Here is a 17,182-nt window from a genome sequence, read left to right as displayed (position 1 = left end):
AAAGGCCTGGTCAGCCAGGCTGGAAGTTCTGTTCAAGTTAATTTCCCCCTACCTATCATTTCCTTCTACTTCATCAAACAGAACTACTTTCATTGTGGTCTGAGTGGTTCTAAAGTAACCCCTGGTAGGATGCCTCCTAACCCCGTGTTAAAGGGAAAGGGGTATCCTTCGCATCCCCACTCTGCGTCCCACTCCCAGAACTGCTCATTCTCTACGATGGAAGCCTCTGAGCTTCCTTTCTTTCCCGTCCTCAGTTCTTGGAAACACCTAAGGAGGCGAGCGCCTCAATTTACGACTCCCTCGAGGACCCAGGCCTGGAAGCGAACGCACGGATCTCCCCCACCCCCGCCCCCCGCCCCTCGCCTCTTCCCACAACCCGGCTCTGGGACCCGTCAGGCTGGTTCAGACATCTGGGGAATTAACATGTCCCGCCCATCCCTAGCCTCGAGCCGCGCAGGCTCCGCGCCTCCGCCCTCGTTCCGTCGCCGCTTCCAGCTCCTACGCGTGGAAGCCGCTACAAAGGGCTTGAATGAAACGTGTGTGGGTTTAGTGACCTCGTAAGCCGCCAGGGGATCCCGTCTCCCCACAAGCCAGCGCGTCTTTCGCAGGAGGCTGAGCAGGGGGAGGAGGCAAGGAGCGGAGCGCTGGGTTTCGCGGGCGCGCGCTGCGGCTGGAGCGGCGGCGAGGGGCTTCCTGGCCATGCACCGCCTTGCCCGCGGCGGTTCCGGGCACCACTCTCTCCGCCCGGGCTGCGCCCGCTGTCGCCGCCACAAGCTCCTGCGGCCGCCGGCACTGTCCACCGAGGAGCAGAGCTAGCCCTCCCCACCACCGATTCCCTTCTCCGCGGAGACGCGCCGCCCAGCAGCCCGCGCCGCCCCCTGGTCAACTTTGAGCAAGAGGAGAAACAACTTTGGCCGCGGCCGCGGGCTTCGCATCCCGCTTCTCCTCGTCCGCAGGAGCCTCGCGAGTCGCTGGGGTTAGGTGGGGCGAGAGTTTCCCCGGCGCATGTGCGCGGCGTCTGGCTGTGGGCAGCCTGTCTCCAGCAAGCGGGAGCGGGAGTGTGGCTACTAGTCATCTGAAGGTGGGGAACTTGCTTTCCTTTCCCTTGAAGAGACCTCGTCTTGCTGCTGGATAAAGCTATATCGAAAGCATGTAAATAGGCAGAGCGACTGTTACCAGGAAGGCAGCCACCCCAAAGGCAGGGAGGAGCGTGGGGCTTCGTCCGGGCTTCTCCCAGTCGCAACATTAATCAACAGTCAGGCGTTGGTTGCAAGTTTTCAAGGTCAGCCACCGGCTGCAGCGATTCCCTCTCCGAATCTTGGGGATACGCAGCGCTCGGGTTGGACTTGGCTGAGAAATGCACAGGACACCAAACGAGGAAGGATTGTAGAGGGAAAGGGCTGTGACCCCAAGACCCATCCCCCAACCTCCCCTTAATCTCCCGTCCCCCGCTGCAGGGGCGGGGGTTAGTATGTGACATGTGTCTAACTCTCAGCGGCAACTTTGGCAGCAGGTGTCGGTCCTAAGCAGGAGCCGCCGTTGCCGGGTGCGCCCTCGCCCAGCCATGCGGGCCGCGGGCGCGCGTCTCGCCCGCACCTCGCGGCTGCTGCTTCTGCTACTGCTCAAGGTTTCCGCTTCTCCCGTCCTCGGGTCCGCCCCTGCGCCCGCGAACGAAAATTGTCTGGGGGAAAGCTGTTCACCTACACTGATCCAGCGTCGCAGCAGGGACGCTTGGGGACCGGGGAATTCTGAAGGAGACCTTCTGCCAACCCGTGCGCCCAGGGAGGACGCTCAGGAGGCAGCGGTGCGCTTGGCGCCTTCATGGGACCCACCCGCGGCCCGCGGCGGTGACCCAGGCGCGGGCAGAGGGGCGGAGGCGCCGGCAGCGGAGCCCTCGGGACCTCCAGCCAGACCACCTGGCGCCTGGAGGTGGAAAGGTGCCCGGAGTCAGAAGCCGCCGGGTACTTTGGGGAGAGGGAACCCCACGGCTCTCCAACTCTTCCTTCACACGTCAGAGGAGAAGGAGAAGGGTCCCAGAGGCGCTGGCATTTCTGGGCGCAGTCAGGAGCAGAGTGTGAGGAAGGAACCCGGAGCCAGCGACCTTTATTATTGGCCAAGGAGAGCCGGGAAACTCCAGGGTTCCCACCACGACCCCAAACCCAAGACGGTCAATGGACCGTCGGGGCACGAAGGGCGGACGATTGCACCCCCTGGCAGGGCGCTGGCTCTGAACGGGTCCTCCCTTGAAGGAGTTCACGAACGTGGGGGTCCTCGGCGGGGGAACACCACGAACCCGCGCTTGCGACTGAAGAACCCTTTCTACCCACTGACCCAGGAGTCATACGGAGCCTATGCGGTCATGTGTTTGTCGGTGGTGATCTTCGGGACCGGCATCATAGGCAACCTGGCGGTGATGTGCATCGTGTGTCACAACTACTACATGCGGAGCATCTCCAACTCCCTCTTGGCCAACCTGGCCTTCTGGGACTTTCTCATCATCTTCTTCTGCCTTCCGCTCGTCATCTTTCATGAGCTGACCAAGAAGTGGCTGCTGGAGGACTTCTCCTGCAAGGTCGTGCCCTATGTAGAGGTAATGCCTTCCAAGGGGGTCTCAAGCTATGGGCTTTATTCATTTCCGGGATTTATAGCATCAGACCGGCTGCTCCACGCACCTACTGCTGAAGCCCTTCACTTTTTCTCAGGGGCCCTCCCTCATTTCTCTTGCCAATCATTTATAGACACTGGCATTTATATACTGGGCACAGGGGCGGACCTAAGCAGCTTTGTCCACTCACCTTCAAACTCATCTGCTCCTGGATTGGGAGATAATTAGCATCTCATAATGTATAGAATTGTTTAGATTTTAAATTTCTCTCTCTGAACTACGGTTTTATACATATAGATTTCTGATTTGGAGACTATCAGAGATTCTAGAGTTAATAAGTAGCCAGTCCATGACTGTCATTATTGGAACCTAGCAAGAAAAAAAACCCTGCATCACTCATCTACTAGGTTTCTAGTGCTCCAATATGATTTCTTCCCCAAGGATATTATCACATTTCTTCTTAAATATCAAAATTGGAGTAATATATATTTTATTTAACAAAAGAAATCTGGTTTTCTTTGTTTGTCACTTGGCCTGGATATATTAGTAACCTGCCAAATTAATTTGTCTGGCTGTCTGCCATGCTATCCCACCTAAATTCGTATGTCATTTCTGTTTCTCTTTTTTTCCTTCTCAACTTTGTAACCATTTTATTTATTTTGTATGAATGAGCTTAAGCAAAAATAACACTTTGTACATCATGGCACAGAATTTATTTAACATTCCCAAAGTATATAGTATATATTTGTCGTTTGTTAGAGTATAAGGGATTGGCTATCTTTCCAAGACTAGACAATTTCTTAAGAAGAAGGGGACACATAATAGGTTCCAAACTTTGGAAACGAAAATCTTTGAGTAAAATTTGACTGTTAACATCCTACAGCTAGTGTCCTTAACCGTTATTATGGTAGTTGGAATTTGCTCTTTAAATGGCATTTCTTTAAACACCAGCTCTTGGAAGGAGCCCACGTGCTTTGTTGCCAGTTGTGTTTTTAGCCAGCTGGCCCTTGATTTACTCCATTCAGACTGCCCATTTCATTTATGGAAGCAGAAGAAGGGAAACTGTAAATATTCCAGAGCCCCTGATCCTGTCTGGCACCAGGGCCAGTGACACTATGTTCAACATTGTTCCAGGGCCTAATGCTAGGGGATAAGTAAACAGAAAACCGTACCTACTTAGAAGGGCCAAGGCAAGAGACTGTAAATAAGACCCTCTGTTATCCTGGCAGGGATCAGATGCAGGATCATGCCATGCTTGCTAAATCAGCTGTTGCTACTTTACCAAGATCTAGAATTTCTCTTGTTGCCAAGCTCCAAGTAGCTCTGAAACATCTAAATATTTGGTAGACAGCTCATTTTTGAATTGCAGAGAAGGAAGTGAAATTTATGGAAGAGAATATGTGTCTACCAATTGCCTTTTCAAGGTCAATTTCAATTTAAGATTTCTCTGATTGTTTGAATAATGCAGAAGAAATTGACATATGCAAAAAAGAGACAAAAGTAAACTATAAAGTGAATAAGAGAGTTACCTCCAATAAGAGGGAAGCATATTGGCTTGTTTTAAATGCACTGGACAGGATGAAATCATTATACATTAGAGGGAGAAACAATAAAAAGGACAGAAAAAAGAAGCCGGGGAAAGAAAAAAATTACCAAAGTTCTTGAAAAAAAACTTTAAAAAAAAAGAATCCCATTCAAAGTCAGAAAAGAATATATAAACTTCGGTTAGTTTAGTGAGACCTATGAGTTTTGAGTGATGGTATTTATTATGTATGTATTTTAATTTTCTTTCTCTCTAATGCTGCGGATTTTAAAAAATGCATACTTTCATTTGTATTTCATTTTTAAATTTAATTCTCAGCTCCTTAAGAAAAACAATTATTATTTTTTACTCTCTATTTCCCCCCTTCTTCATAGGCCTTTTCTATTTTTTAATTATTGGTACTAGGCTCTTTTTTTCCCCTGGAAAAGCAAAGGCTTGGAGAAAAAGATTCAGTCATTTCATTTTTCTTGAAAAATTAAACTATAATGTACATTTTTACTGTTAGAATAATGAATAAAAGCCTTAAGATTTAGTGTTTCTATATTCATACCTAATCCTAGTATTCTGAAATAATTCTATAATGTTTCATCATACTCTGTGAAAGTGATGATCAGACAGTAGTATTAGCTCCATACTTCCTGATTATGAGGACAAGAAATACAATCCAGATCTCAGAATAAAGCATTTCTGCTTCCAGGAGGCACTGCTGTTTTCACAGAAGTAAGAGGGATCTAATGCCTATTCCATGTTGGGTTTCTGAAAAAAACCAGATGCTAATGTGGAGATCTGCTTCAGGAAGTTTATTGGGGTGTGAGCTCAGGTTCAAAGCCTGTTAGGGAATGAAGGAAGCAGGACTGGGCAGAGAGGGACATTGAACTGTGATGCAGATGCCACAAAGACCTCAGCTGACACCACAGGGAGCTCAGGGCTGGGGTGGTCCTGGAGGGAGGTCCTGAATGGAGGCAAGATGGCCCAGCCTTTATAGCCCCTAACAGACCAGTCATTGGATGCAAGTTGCTCCCAGGAAGGGGGCATAACCTTGAGCTGGGTGGATCACTTTGGTTAAGGGCAATTCCTAGAGAGGGATGCAGCTAAGAGCCATCAACCACCCATAGTCCCAGCAGCTGGGGGAGATCAGCATTTCATTCCTAAAGGACTTTGGCGAAGAGGCAATCTGGGTGGGGAACCACAGCAGCCACTACAGTGGCTTTTGAATTACCACGTTAAATTAGAACCAGATGGCATTCTAACCCAACCCCCTCATTTTAAAAATGACACATGACACTCAGAAAAGAGAAATGACCATCCTACGTATACATATTTAGTCAATGGCAACCAGACCCTTATTCTCAACACTTGATGTTGATATTTGTTTAGTAGGCAAACATCTATGAGGCAAAACAGTGTCCAGTGAGTGTTTTCTTTTTCTTTCTGCTTCTTGGCATCTTTTTTTTTTTTTTTTTGCGGTACACGGGCCTCTCACTGTTGTGGCCTCTCCCGTTGCGGAGCACAGGCTCTGGACGCGCAGGCTCAGCGGCCATGGTTCACGGGCTCCTCCCTGACCGGGGCACGAACCTGTGTCTCCTGCATCAGCAGGCGGACTCTCAACCACTGCGCCACCAGGGAAGCCCTCCTTGGCATCTTTTAAAAATATTTTTGTATCCAACAGACAGGAAAAATAATAAGCCCAGTTAACATCATTTGTTATATGATGAAATTTGTAGCTCTTTATATTCTTAAATTTCATCGTTTCCCGTAAATTCCATAGTTGGTAGCTCATTGAATTTTTAAAAATTGCAGTAATCTGAGACAATTGCATTTTTTCATGTGCCAAACATGACTGTTTTAATAATCAAATAAAGATACATAGGTTATATTTTATGTTCTTAAAAATCACAAAGTGTTCTAGATTGGGGAGGACATTACAAATCTTTTTGAAAACTTTCTCCCTGATTTGCCCTCATTCCAAATATTTTTATTTTTGACCGCAAGACTTCTGAAAATTACTTGACATTTTATCTCCTTTATTATCTAGATTTTGCCTTTTCTTTACTTTCTAGTCTCTTATATTTATTTTATTTGTTGGGTAGTCTTCCTTTTCTTCCCACCACACACCTTCTTATTGATTTGTAATGTATGATTTACCGTTTTTCTAGTAGTCTTTTTTGCCTTTTTCAATGTTTTTATTTTTAAATTTTTCTTAGTTACTTAAAACTTCTAACCACAATTAATTTTTATTGATCTTTACAATTTTTCTCTCCCATCTACTCCTTTGCCTTCTTTTCCTTCTCTCCCACAGTTCTTTTTTCTACAGCTTGAGTATTAGTATAATCTTAAGGAGGAAGTAGAATTTGGGGAAGAGTTGGGTTTGTGTAGAAAAATAGGTGTTTCTTCAGCAGAAATTATATGTCTTTGCAATTCACATTCAACTCTTCTTTTTATTTCAATTTGTTGACCAAAACTTAAGGAGAACACCCAGCTTCCAGAGTCTGTCTCTAGAAAGGGAGGTTTATTATAATACTGCTATGAGTGGGAACATAGTAGGAACATTTGTAGTTGATAATTTCTCTCTTTCTGTTCCAGGATTATGATGTCTCTGTGGCCTAGTGATAAGTCCCATAAAGCAGATGGAATGGCAGGAAAGGGGGATAGGAGAGAAGGAAATCTGGGTGGATGGTGGCAATTCTAACAGCCACATCAATTTAAACTGGTCTGTCAGAGAGTCACCAGAAAAAACTATACTCAAAGCAATAGTTGAATAGTTGTATGTAGAGAGAGAGCGTGTAGATGTGGGTTGGATATGGAGGTCTGGGTGTAGATTGCAGTAGGAGAGTGGCAGAGGGGTTCCCTACCACACCATTCTCTTAGGGATCTAAAAAATGGTTAAAGCCAAATAACTCAGGCATTGAATATGGCAACTAGAACAGCTCTCTGCTAATTACTTGATGAAAGCCAGAGTGAGTGTATCACCTGATCCAGATCCACTGCTAACTATTTATTTCCATTTGGATGTTAATTGGACATTTTGAATAATATAGACAGATCCTTAGTTTAAAGAACTCACACCTTCATGGTGAGTAGTAGGGAAGGAAGAAGGCTTCAAATAGTTCTAAGTTAACCCCAGATCTAACTGCAGCTTTATTTTCCTGGGATACAAGATTCCTGCATGAGGGTGGTGGGTGGATAAAGGGAATACATCTCACCAGGGCCTCTGGACCAGGGATGATTTGTGGAAGGTCTAGAACCTTTCGTGATGAAAAAAGCCAGATTCTCCAATGGCTTTAGAAATACTGGTTTTAAACTGAGTGAGCAAATGACTTTTTCATTGTCTTAGACTGTAGTTGGCACTGACAGATACGAAAAGAAGGGTGGGTACTGAAGCTGAAGATGATATTGCTATACAGTTTTGTGAGTCTACACAGATTTCCCTAAAACTCCTAGATTCAAGTACTAGCACATTGATCACGGCAGACAGTAAATTTGCTTGAGGGGTGGATTAGCCATTGGGTATTCTGATAGACTTTTAAGTGGAAACACAGTTTTGTGAGCCACTTGAAAGTTACTAATAATACTATCAGGGAAAAATAGACAGACTGTGTGAGAATGGTGCTTAACAAATATTGTATGACTTCCTATTAATCCCTTTATAATAATTTTCACATTCCCATGCAAGTGACAGTATTTGGCTGATAACTCCAGCAGAAAAGAAAAAAAGTATAAAGTGTGCTCCTATGTATAACTCCATTCATGAACAGTGTACGGTGAAGTTTACTGAATTTGGGTTCCACATAAGAAATAGAACCTTTAGGATATTCAAATGTGAAATTCAAATAATTTCCTTGACTATTGATCGTAATAAGAATGTCATCCTTTTTTAAAGCTTGCCAATGAAGTATAAACAGGAACATGGAGTTTTCTTTACTTGCCTTCTAGAGATATCAGTTGGCATTCAGCTTTTAAGGATTATACACAAAACAGCAGCACCCAATAACTGATTAAAGAACAGCTTGTATAATTCATTATTTTCTATAGTCCTTTTCCATAGGTGTCGTCATTCATTCATTTATTTACTATCCATTCATTCATTAAACATTTACTGGGCTTTTCTGCTATGCTAGATACTATGTTAGGAGGAAACAGGAGTGGAAGAAGGGGAAGAGAGGAAAAAGTTTCCAAAGATGAGTAACATAGATATGATACTGCTATTATAGACAGGTGAAATCGTGTGCTACAGTGTGATGAATACTATAAAAGAGGCTTAAACAAGGTCTTATGGAAGTTCAGGCATAGCTCTGGAATGGGTCAGCTCACGTTTGTACTTAGTTATGACCAAAGATGGAGAGATTCCAGTGAAAACTATGTTCCCTCTCATTCTTTTCCAAGCATAGTCTTACGCTTAGTTTTCATAAATGCATACAGCCTAGAGCCATGGTGAAAAGTTACAACTATGAAAGTCTTTTAATTCTTGTTTTCTCAAATTTTCCTGGGATAGGAGGCCTATAAGACAATTGTGCAGATGGGACAGTCCTAGAAATTTCATTTAGAATACAGAATTATTCTAAATATTATTAGATATTAAATTATTATTTAGAATACACTGCCTGAGATAACCATTTCTGCTTTGGAATTAGTCATCCTTATTAGCCATAAGGACATTAAGTAGATCAAATTTTTTAAAGTTTATTTAAATGAATTGTTTAATTAGCAATGTAATAACAGTACATTAAATTGAGTCCTTTTCTTCTGAAAATCTCTAAAACATACCTATTGTTTGATTTGACCTTAGAGAACATAGGAAGAAAGGCTGATGAGGGAGATACTTTAGACCCTATTATAGAGTCGGGGAAAGGGAAGCATAAAGAATGGACCTTCCTGAGAACTGGATTAATTTCTCAAGCCCACAGTCAAAGTGAGGACGTATCCTCAGTTCCTGAGGGCTGCCAGCGTATCTGGTTATATCAACAAAACATCTCTCAACAGTGAAAAAGAAGCAAATATTTCCACAAAAGCAAATCAGATCTGAGCTTAGGAGTGTACCCAAGGCTGAGGAAGTAAGGGTCTACCTTGCCCTTCACCCTTGTACTGCATGGGCCTTGAGAGAGTGATCCCGCCTTTAATAGCTCTTCCTATGTGCTGCAACTGGGTTTAACAGTGTCCCATTGGAAGCACAGGGATCTGAGTCTGGGATGTGGACCGTGTGGGGAGAGGGTGGGCAGACTGCTATGCAGTGAGGTTTGTCTCTGGCACTGCATTTCTGTGCCCATCCTCCAGGGATCCTCTTTTTTTTTTTTAACCACAAATTGACCTGCCAAGGTCCCATAATTAACTCAACCTTGTTGCCAAGGATACTTAACTCTTAAGTATCCTTAATGAGAATGGTATTCTTTGTGCCAGAAGAGATGATCTCACCTAAAATTTCAGGGTTGAGTGGAGAATGGAATTGCTACAACCTCAAATATGGGCCCTTTGTATTTGCAAAGTAGGTACAATACTTTCCACAAAACCTCCAGAAGAACCGGATATCATCACAATTCCAGACTTATTCTTGAGACAGAATACTTTCAGTTTGTGAATTTATGATGGTTTTCAATGTGCGCTGCTAGCACACTTGAATGGTTGATAGCATGAATGATGCCAAGGTCACTGATTTGATCCTAGCCTAGAATGAGTCATTTCAATTAGGTGTATGACTGTACTCAGGGCTGCCATTATTTTATTCCCTTCTCGTCACTCCCTCCTTCAGGGAGCTTTCCTCCTACCTTTACTATCTTCTCCTTGGTTCAGATCTCTCTTATATAGGAAAAGCATCTGTTAACTAATTCACAGTAAAATGTGAAATTTAGAGCCTTTTAAAGAGGAATGAGTAAAGAAAGGGTACTTCCTTAACCTACTACCAACAATGGAATTTTGGTTAAGAACAGAGGAATTTTGTCTTAAAATGTGGTTTCTCATAATTACCCAAGCACAAATGGATGAGGCCAACTCTGATTTTGTCTTTAGTTTAGGTTCACTGTCATGCAAATAAATTTCATTAGTCACAAGAAAGAAATAGGTGAAAATTTGTTACTGTTCTTTGGAAACTTGTCAGAACCCATAGGTGAAAAACAGAAATTCCAGTTCATTTTAAGATTGATTAGAAACATCATAATAATATCAAGGGTTGAAATGTGGACTTTGAGCTTGTGGGAAATAGTACATTTTGAAATGAATTTCTAATTATTGAGAATAAATCTGGAATATATAAATGCTTTAAGACCTGTTGATTCCAATAGATGGCTCCCATTTTAGGACAAATGATGTCAATCTTGCTTCGTTTGCATTTTTACACTAATGAGCGTTGGCATATTTGTAATTAAATTGTAACATTTTAGATAAGTTGTAGTAAAATGATTATTTTTCTTTTAACTGCAAAGGAATGTACTTCTACAGAAGTCAGAAGTAATTGGTAGGAATGTCAAGGTGGGGCTATAAAGGTAAAGAAAGATTTATAGGGTCAAGACGAATTTTAGGATGATATAGTGGCTTTTAAATAGTCTCCACTGTTTTTTAAATAAGTAAGAGCATGTTATCAAGTTTAAAAAAAAGGGAAGAAAGTGGAAAATGAGGCAATAATGACAGTTGATATCTTCACTGGAAATCACATATAGATGAAATAGCCTGGATATAATAGAAATAGATAGATATTTATGATATGTGACTGTATCAGATTAAATCTCAGGGATATTGATAAAGGTAAGGAACCTTCTTTTTGATGATGGAAGAGTGGCCACGAAGGGCTGTGTTTCATTTCAGAGATGTGTATGTCCTTGTGAGGGTTGAGACAGATCTCTCCTACTCTATATTTTGGTCTGGAAACACTAATGCAAGTGTGATGATTTGCATGCGCTCTGAAATGAAGACCTTTTGATAAAGGCCATCTCGTTCATAGCAGTCTGATAAACAGTGGCTCTGAGAAACATGCTGTCTCCACTGTTGCTCAAAGAAGTGTCTCTGGTGGGGAAGTTGCCCTGAAGTGTTTCAAGGATAAGGATTATGGAAAATACAAGAGGAAGCCAGGGCACACAAGCTCAAGCCATTTAGAGTTTCAAAGGAAACTCTACCCTGTGCTCCTCGTGCTTTTTTCCTGACTGATTGTTAAGTCTCTAACCATGGACTTATAATAGGTTATCATTCATGGCTCAAATGAATGGGTTTTGTTAACAATAATGCCCTTGTTTCAAGAGTTACTTGTATACAAAGGACAGCACATAAATAGATGCACTTAAACATCTTTTTGAGGTAAAATATAAGTTAGGCTAGAGTAAGTTGTCATGACTTTGGTTAGAAATTTTCCTGTTTTATAAAAATCAGTGTATTCCAGCTGCTTCACTGTACTTAAGCATGTAGATTCGATTTCATATGAAAGAATTTTTGCTTGGAAGTACATTGGTCTTTTCTTTCCCCATCAGTGTTATCACTGATGTATATCAGAGGGTTTAGCAAATGATACTGTTTATTTGGTATGAGTTGTACCTTCATAGCTTAACCTCATTCATAAAGGTTTCATATTTGTCTGTCTGCAGTAAGCTTCTGAGAAATGGAGCAATAGCTACAACAGGAGTTCCATAGATGGCTGTTTTTCTTTCTTTTTTTTTTCGGCCGCGCCATGCGGCACACAGGATCTTAGTTTCCTGAATAGGGATTGAACCCATGCCCCCTGCATTGGGAGCATGGAGTCTCAACCAGTGGACTGCCAGGGAGGTCCCGACTGTTTTTCATAAAGTATCCACGTGCTCTTTTTTCACCTCATTTTGAATGAACTTAATATAGTACTAGGTAAAGATGGTGGCCAGGATTTCCTCAAGGCTGGATGTTTGTATTGAGTTAGCACCTTGAGCAGTGGGGAGAACATTTTGACACTGGAGCTGCCTCTTTCCCACGTGAGTGTCTCCACTTGCCCTGTGCCTGCCCGGTGCCTTGAAGCAACGCTGCAGGTGACCACAGCTGCCCACAGCCTCACCACTCTGGATGTTCACTGGACAGGGGCTAAAGTAGCTTTACTGTTGTTATTCCAGGAAACAAAGAAGAGCAGAACATTGCTGTTGGAAGAAAAGATTTTAGATTTTGTTTATTTTGTTTATTTCGATTCTCTAGTGTCTGTATTTTGATGCCAATCCCCTCAAAATTCTCAGTACCTTATTTTCCCAACTAGTTAAAGATTTCTGCTTCCAGCTTTCCTCTGATCTTGAGTCTCACAAGTAATAGTCTTGTCTATTCAAAGTGTTTACAGTTGTGCTTTCGTTGATGTTAATTATTCCTTCCATTGCAGTTTAATTAATAACAGATTGCATCTCACTCATTCCATCTCTCAGAATATTGCTTCAAAGAACTACCTATCTAAGCTAATGCTTAACTGCTTTACTCCCAAGAGCATATTTCCTAGCGGTATTGAATTTTAGCAATCAGATATGGTCATTAAATGCAGAAGATCCAGCCTTCATGATACAGTTTTATAATTGTGTATAATTGCACCATGCATCTTGGTAGAATTTCTAATGAGCTGTATGCAAACAAGTACATTTAAAAATTGTGATAGAAATCTTTTCATGTTACCCCAGCATTTAGCATTCTAATTACAGGGATAGATTCCATATCTAAGTAGGCAGAAATTAGCCCACCACCCATTGTCCAGATGATTTTTATCAATTAATTTCTGAGGCAGGCAGTTAAGCCTTTACAAAGGTTTATGGTCTCCTGTAAATAATTTGAGAAAGTACTGAGCTGGGACCTTGTACCCTTTTTGCTCTTTCACATCATAAAATCAAGTGTATAAGTGAATTTACAGAAAAATATCTGGAGTAATAACACTGCAGGCAGTGGCGGCAGGAGGGTGTAGCTATGTGGGACTGGCATTTGGGCTGTAGTTGCTGTTGGCAACTGCGTAGTAAGTGCTATCTGCATTTGGCGCGGTGTTTGCCTCAGCGGTTCCTTTAACAACTCTCTGTAGCTCTTGTGACCTTCCTGGACGGTTCGCCCCGTTTCAGCTGGATCCTAATTGCAGAGGATCCTATCAGAGAGAAGTACAATTTGAAAATAGGAAGCTGGACACAGGAGCTTCCTGAAATTGTGTATGACAAGTGGGAAGGTTCCCTCAATCTATGATTCGTCAAATATGTTTGAGGTCCTCAGTACTAAAGCTCTTGGGAGTATGGCTGAAGAACTGAGCATCTTCAAATAAGATACAGTATAGAAGGATTCCTGAGCAAAAAACTGAGGCACATCTTACTCTTGCTTAAAATTTGTCCTGTTTGTTTTTTTTAAATCTTGTGAGATTAATTATACAGAAGCTAGAACCACCCCCCCTTTTTTTGCTGTTTGAAGCAGTGAACATCTTTTAATTAAGAGTGGATGTGCAGCACCATTTATGATATCTAAGGAGTGGTAATCTAACACACCTGTCGTAGTACCTGTCTACCCACTTTCGTTTGTTCTTTGCTATTACCTCTCATGAAATGCTTTGTAACAGACTTGGAGGTAGGTATGCAAATGCTGGCTCCTGTGATAATTGGTTCAGATTTTAAATCTCTAGATTTAAAATTAAAGAGGTTAATCGGGGAGAAGACACTATCTCCTGTGTGTTGTGCATTCTTTGTAAGGAATGATAGAAAATTACCAAGCACATAGATGTTCTGAGCCTCTAAGAGATTGCTTCCCTTCAGAGTCTCGTATTTTCAAAATCACCAAGCTGTCCTTTTAACAGAAATGTTATTTATAATTTAAAAAGAATGCACAGCGTAAGCCTTTGTAGCTTTGTATTTGTGGACTGACTCAGGATACAGAGTGACAAGGAAACATACACAAGATTTGCCTCAGTGAAGACAGTGCAGAAAGCCTTGCTGAGGATTTGTGTACATTTGATGGCATGAGAATTTTTTTGTTTTTGTTTTACAGTCTTATAGAGAGATGAATCAAAACATTTGAAAAGCTAATATATAAATTAAAACTTTCAAAAATCTATAAAATAAAATACAGCACTTTCCCAGTAATACTGTTCGATGCAGACCTTTAGAAAATGGCACATCCTTGTCAGATTTCCATTCAAACTATGACATTCAAAAAATTACTGACATTAAAACAAAATCTGATTTTAAGACAGTTGCACAGTGTGGACTTCAGTTTTAGAATTATTTTGAGTCTCTGGCATAGATGCAAAATATATTTCCATCAAGTCAAACAACTCACTAAGTTGAAAGTTAATTTTAAAAAGGTGAATGTAGAGATGACTCTTTTTTCGTGGCAGGCATATTAGATTGATATTTCTTATACCGGTGTTTATGGGAAACTTCATGAATTTTGTAGTACAAGAACTGTGGTTATAAGTTCAACCATGACCTCTTGATTTGCCCTGATCTAGACTTTGTTGGTCATATTTTGCTTCATGTTTGCTTTTCAAACAGTTAACCCCTCATTATATCTCATTTTCAGACTGTCTCCACCAAGTTATGAGGATAGTCAGGACTTGGATGCGGTGTCCTTATTTCACACATGAGAGCTAGTAGACACTGACTAATGTGTAGTGTGTAAGAGAGATTATTTGACATTGGAACTCTCATAGAATCCACAAGGCAAGTTGTCATCACTCTGGGGAGAGTGACAGCTTGAATGTAGTAAATAAACAACTAATGTTTTGAGTACTAAAATTGTTAGGACAAATGGTTTTCCTTTTGTCAACATGATCCCTTCGAGTTCTAAAAATGTAGACATTAATGTATAATATATATATGTATGTGTGTATATATTTCTTTGCCCCTTTGCCAAGGCATGACTTCTACCTGTGCTTCTTAAACATTCCCACTTAGCGGGCAGGGGAGAATGAATGCAGGTATTTGGGGTATACCCCAAAGCATCCATCCACCTAGGGAATTTTCTTTTAGTCTCCTGGTTTATCTTAACCCTCATGAACATTTTACATCCTATCCATTGTCCTTGTTTAAATATATAAATAAAGACTCTATTTATTAAACATTAAGTTATTTTAATTTCCCCCCAAACAGTGGGGTAAATCTGATGCTCCCAGATGATTACTGTGTTTGTCTTGTGACTTGACAACCACCTTGCCCTGCTAAGTTGACTATGACCTAGCTGATCTTCATGGCTCCTTCCAGCTTTAATATTTTTTGGCTCCATGACCCTGAACCACTGTATTTCTTTTTTTTCTTCTAGTTTTATTTGTTCTTACAATGATTCAACTGAAGTCACCAACCCAGTTACTCATGCCTCATTCCAGGAAATCGTTTTCTTTTTTCTTTTTTTTTTCCGTACTTTTTGCCCATCTGTATTTATTGCCTGATGTTTTTGTTTGTTTGTTTGTTTTGCTGTACGCGGGCCTCTCACTGTTGTGGCCTCTCCCGTTGCGGAGCACAGGCTCCGGACGCGCAGGCTCAGCGGCCATGGCTCACGGGCCCAGCCGCTCCGCGGCATGTGGGATCTTCCCGGACCGGGGCACGAACCCGCGTCCCCTGCATCGGCAGGCGGACTCTCAACCACTGCGCCACCAGGGAAGCCCTATTGCCTAATGTTTTGATCTTTCGGAGATGACCCAGGAAAAATATATTCTGTGTTCCTCCCGCAGGCTGCTTCTCTCGGAGTTACTACGTTCACCTTATGTGCTCTGTGTATAGACCGCTTCCGTGCGGCCACCAACGTCCAGATGTACTACGAAATGATAGAAAACTGTTCTTCCACAACCGCCAAACTTGCTGTTATATGGGTGGGTGCTCTCCTGTTGGCACTGCCGGAAGTGGTGCTCCGCCAGCTGAGCAAGGAGGACCCGGGCTTCAGTGGGCGCGCCCCCGCGGAACGCTGCGTCATCAAGATCTCCCCGGATCTCCCCGACACCATCTATGTTTTAGCCCTCACCTACGACAGCGCCAGACTCTGGTGGTACTTCGGCTGTTACTTCTGTTTGCCCACACTTTTCACCATCACCTGCTCTTTAGTGACTGCAAGGAAAATCCGCAAAGCCGAGAAAGCCTGTACCCGGGGGAATAAGCGGCAGATTCAGCTAGAAAGCCAGATGAACTGTACAGTCGTGGCTTTGACCATTTTATATGGATTTTGCATTATTCCTGAAAATATCTGCAACATTGTTACTGCTTACATGGCTACAGGGGTTTCCCAGCAGACAATGGACCTTCTTAATATCATCAGCCAGTTCCTTTTGTTCTTTAAGTCCTGTGTGACCCCTGTCCTACTTTTCTGTCTCTGCAAACCCTTCAGTCGGGCCTTTATGGAATGCTGCTGCTGCTGTTGTGATGACTGCGTCCAGAAGTCTTCCACGGTGACCAGTGATGACAATGACAACGAATACACCACAGAACTGGAGCTCTCACCTTTCAGTACCATACGCCGGGAGATGTCCACGTTCGCGTCCGTTGGAACTCATTGCTGAGGCACAGCCTTTGGTTTGCTTAGGTTGCTTTATTTGTTTCATTTTCATATCCTGTGAAAGTTTTTACTTCATATTTTTCCTTAGTGGGAAAACATGCAGAAAAGGAGAGAAATGTTAACTACTGTAGAACTGATTTTGCAAATTAATATTTGTGCTTTGAAAAAAAAAGTTTATATTTAGTTATTTAAGAAGTATGAGGAGGCCAGTAGTTTTAGATCATTTTATCTGGTATGGTGCTAATATTTTATTTGAAAAAAGTGACTGCACCTTAATTAATTGCTAACTTTCTTTTGTTCTTTTAAAATATAATCACTGTATATTGATTATAGCCATGTGATTTTGTAGGCTATTTTATGTTTGAGTTGTGATTGAAAGTATATTGTATATGGTATCGTGAGGTGAGTTGTAGTTAAGAAGCATTCACAAAGTAGCACCAAATAAATTACACTTTATTCTTTAACGTCATTGTCAATCTACTTTTAACCAAGATTCAATAAATCTTTTAATTGCCTTAAATACACAATTACTGATTCTATGCACAATTTAAAATCAGCCTTATTGTTTTATAATTCTATTTTCCTTTAAGGTGGGCAGTCACTATGAT

The 17,182-nt window shown here is 42.1% G+C and overlaps 1 protein-coding gene across 1 annotated transcript; it reads left to right on the top strand.

Moving 5' to 3' along the window:
• Nucleotides 1-924: 924 nt before the first annotated feature.
• Nucleotides 925-17,094, top strand: GPR37 (G protein-coupled receptor 37). Its single transcript, XM_007450765.1, has 2 exons — nt 925-2,590; nt 15,760-17,094. Exons 1-2 carry the CDS (start codon nt 1,565-1,567, stop codon nt 16,576-16,578), a joined length of 1,845 nt encoding a protein of 614 aa, XP_007450827.1. The 5' UTR covers nt 925-1,564; the 3' UTR covers nt 16,579-17,094.
• The last annotated feature ends 88 nt before the right edge of the window (nt 17,095-17,182 follow it).

The sequence above is a fragment of the Lipotes vexillifer genome, unplaced genomic scaffold (genome assembly GCF_000442215.2).
Source record: "Lipotes vexillifer unplaced genomic scaffold, Lipotes_vexillifer_v1.1 scaffold287, whole genome shotgun sequence".
Lineage (NCBI taxonomy): Eukaryota > Metazoa > Chordata > Mammalia > Artiodactyla > Lipotidae > Lipotes > Lipotes vexillifer.
Note: the sequence above shows the minus strand (reverse complement) of the source record. Positions and strands in the feature narration are given on the sequence as shown.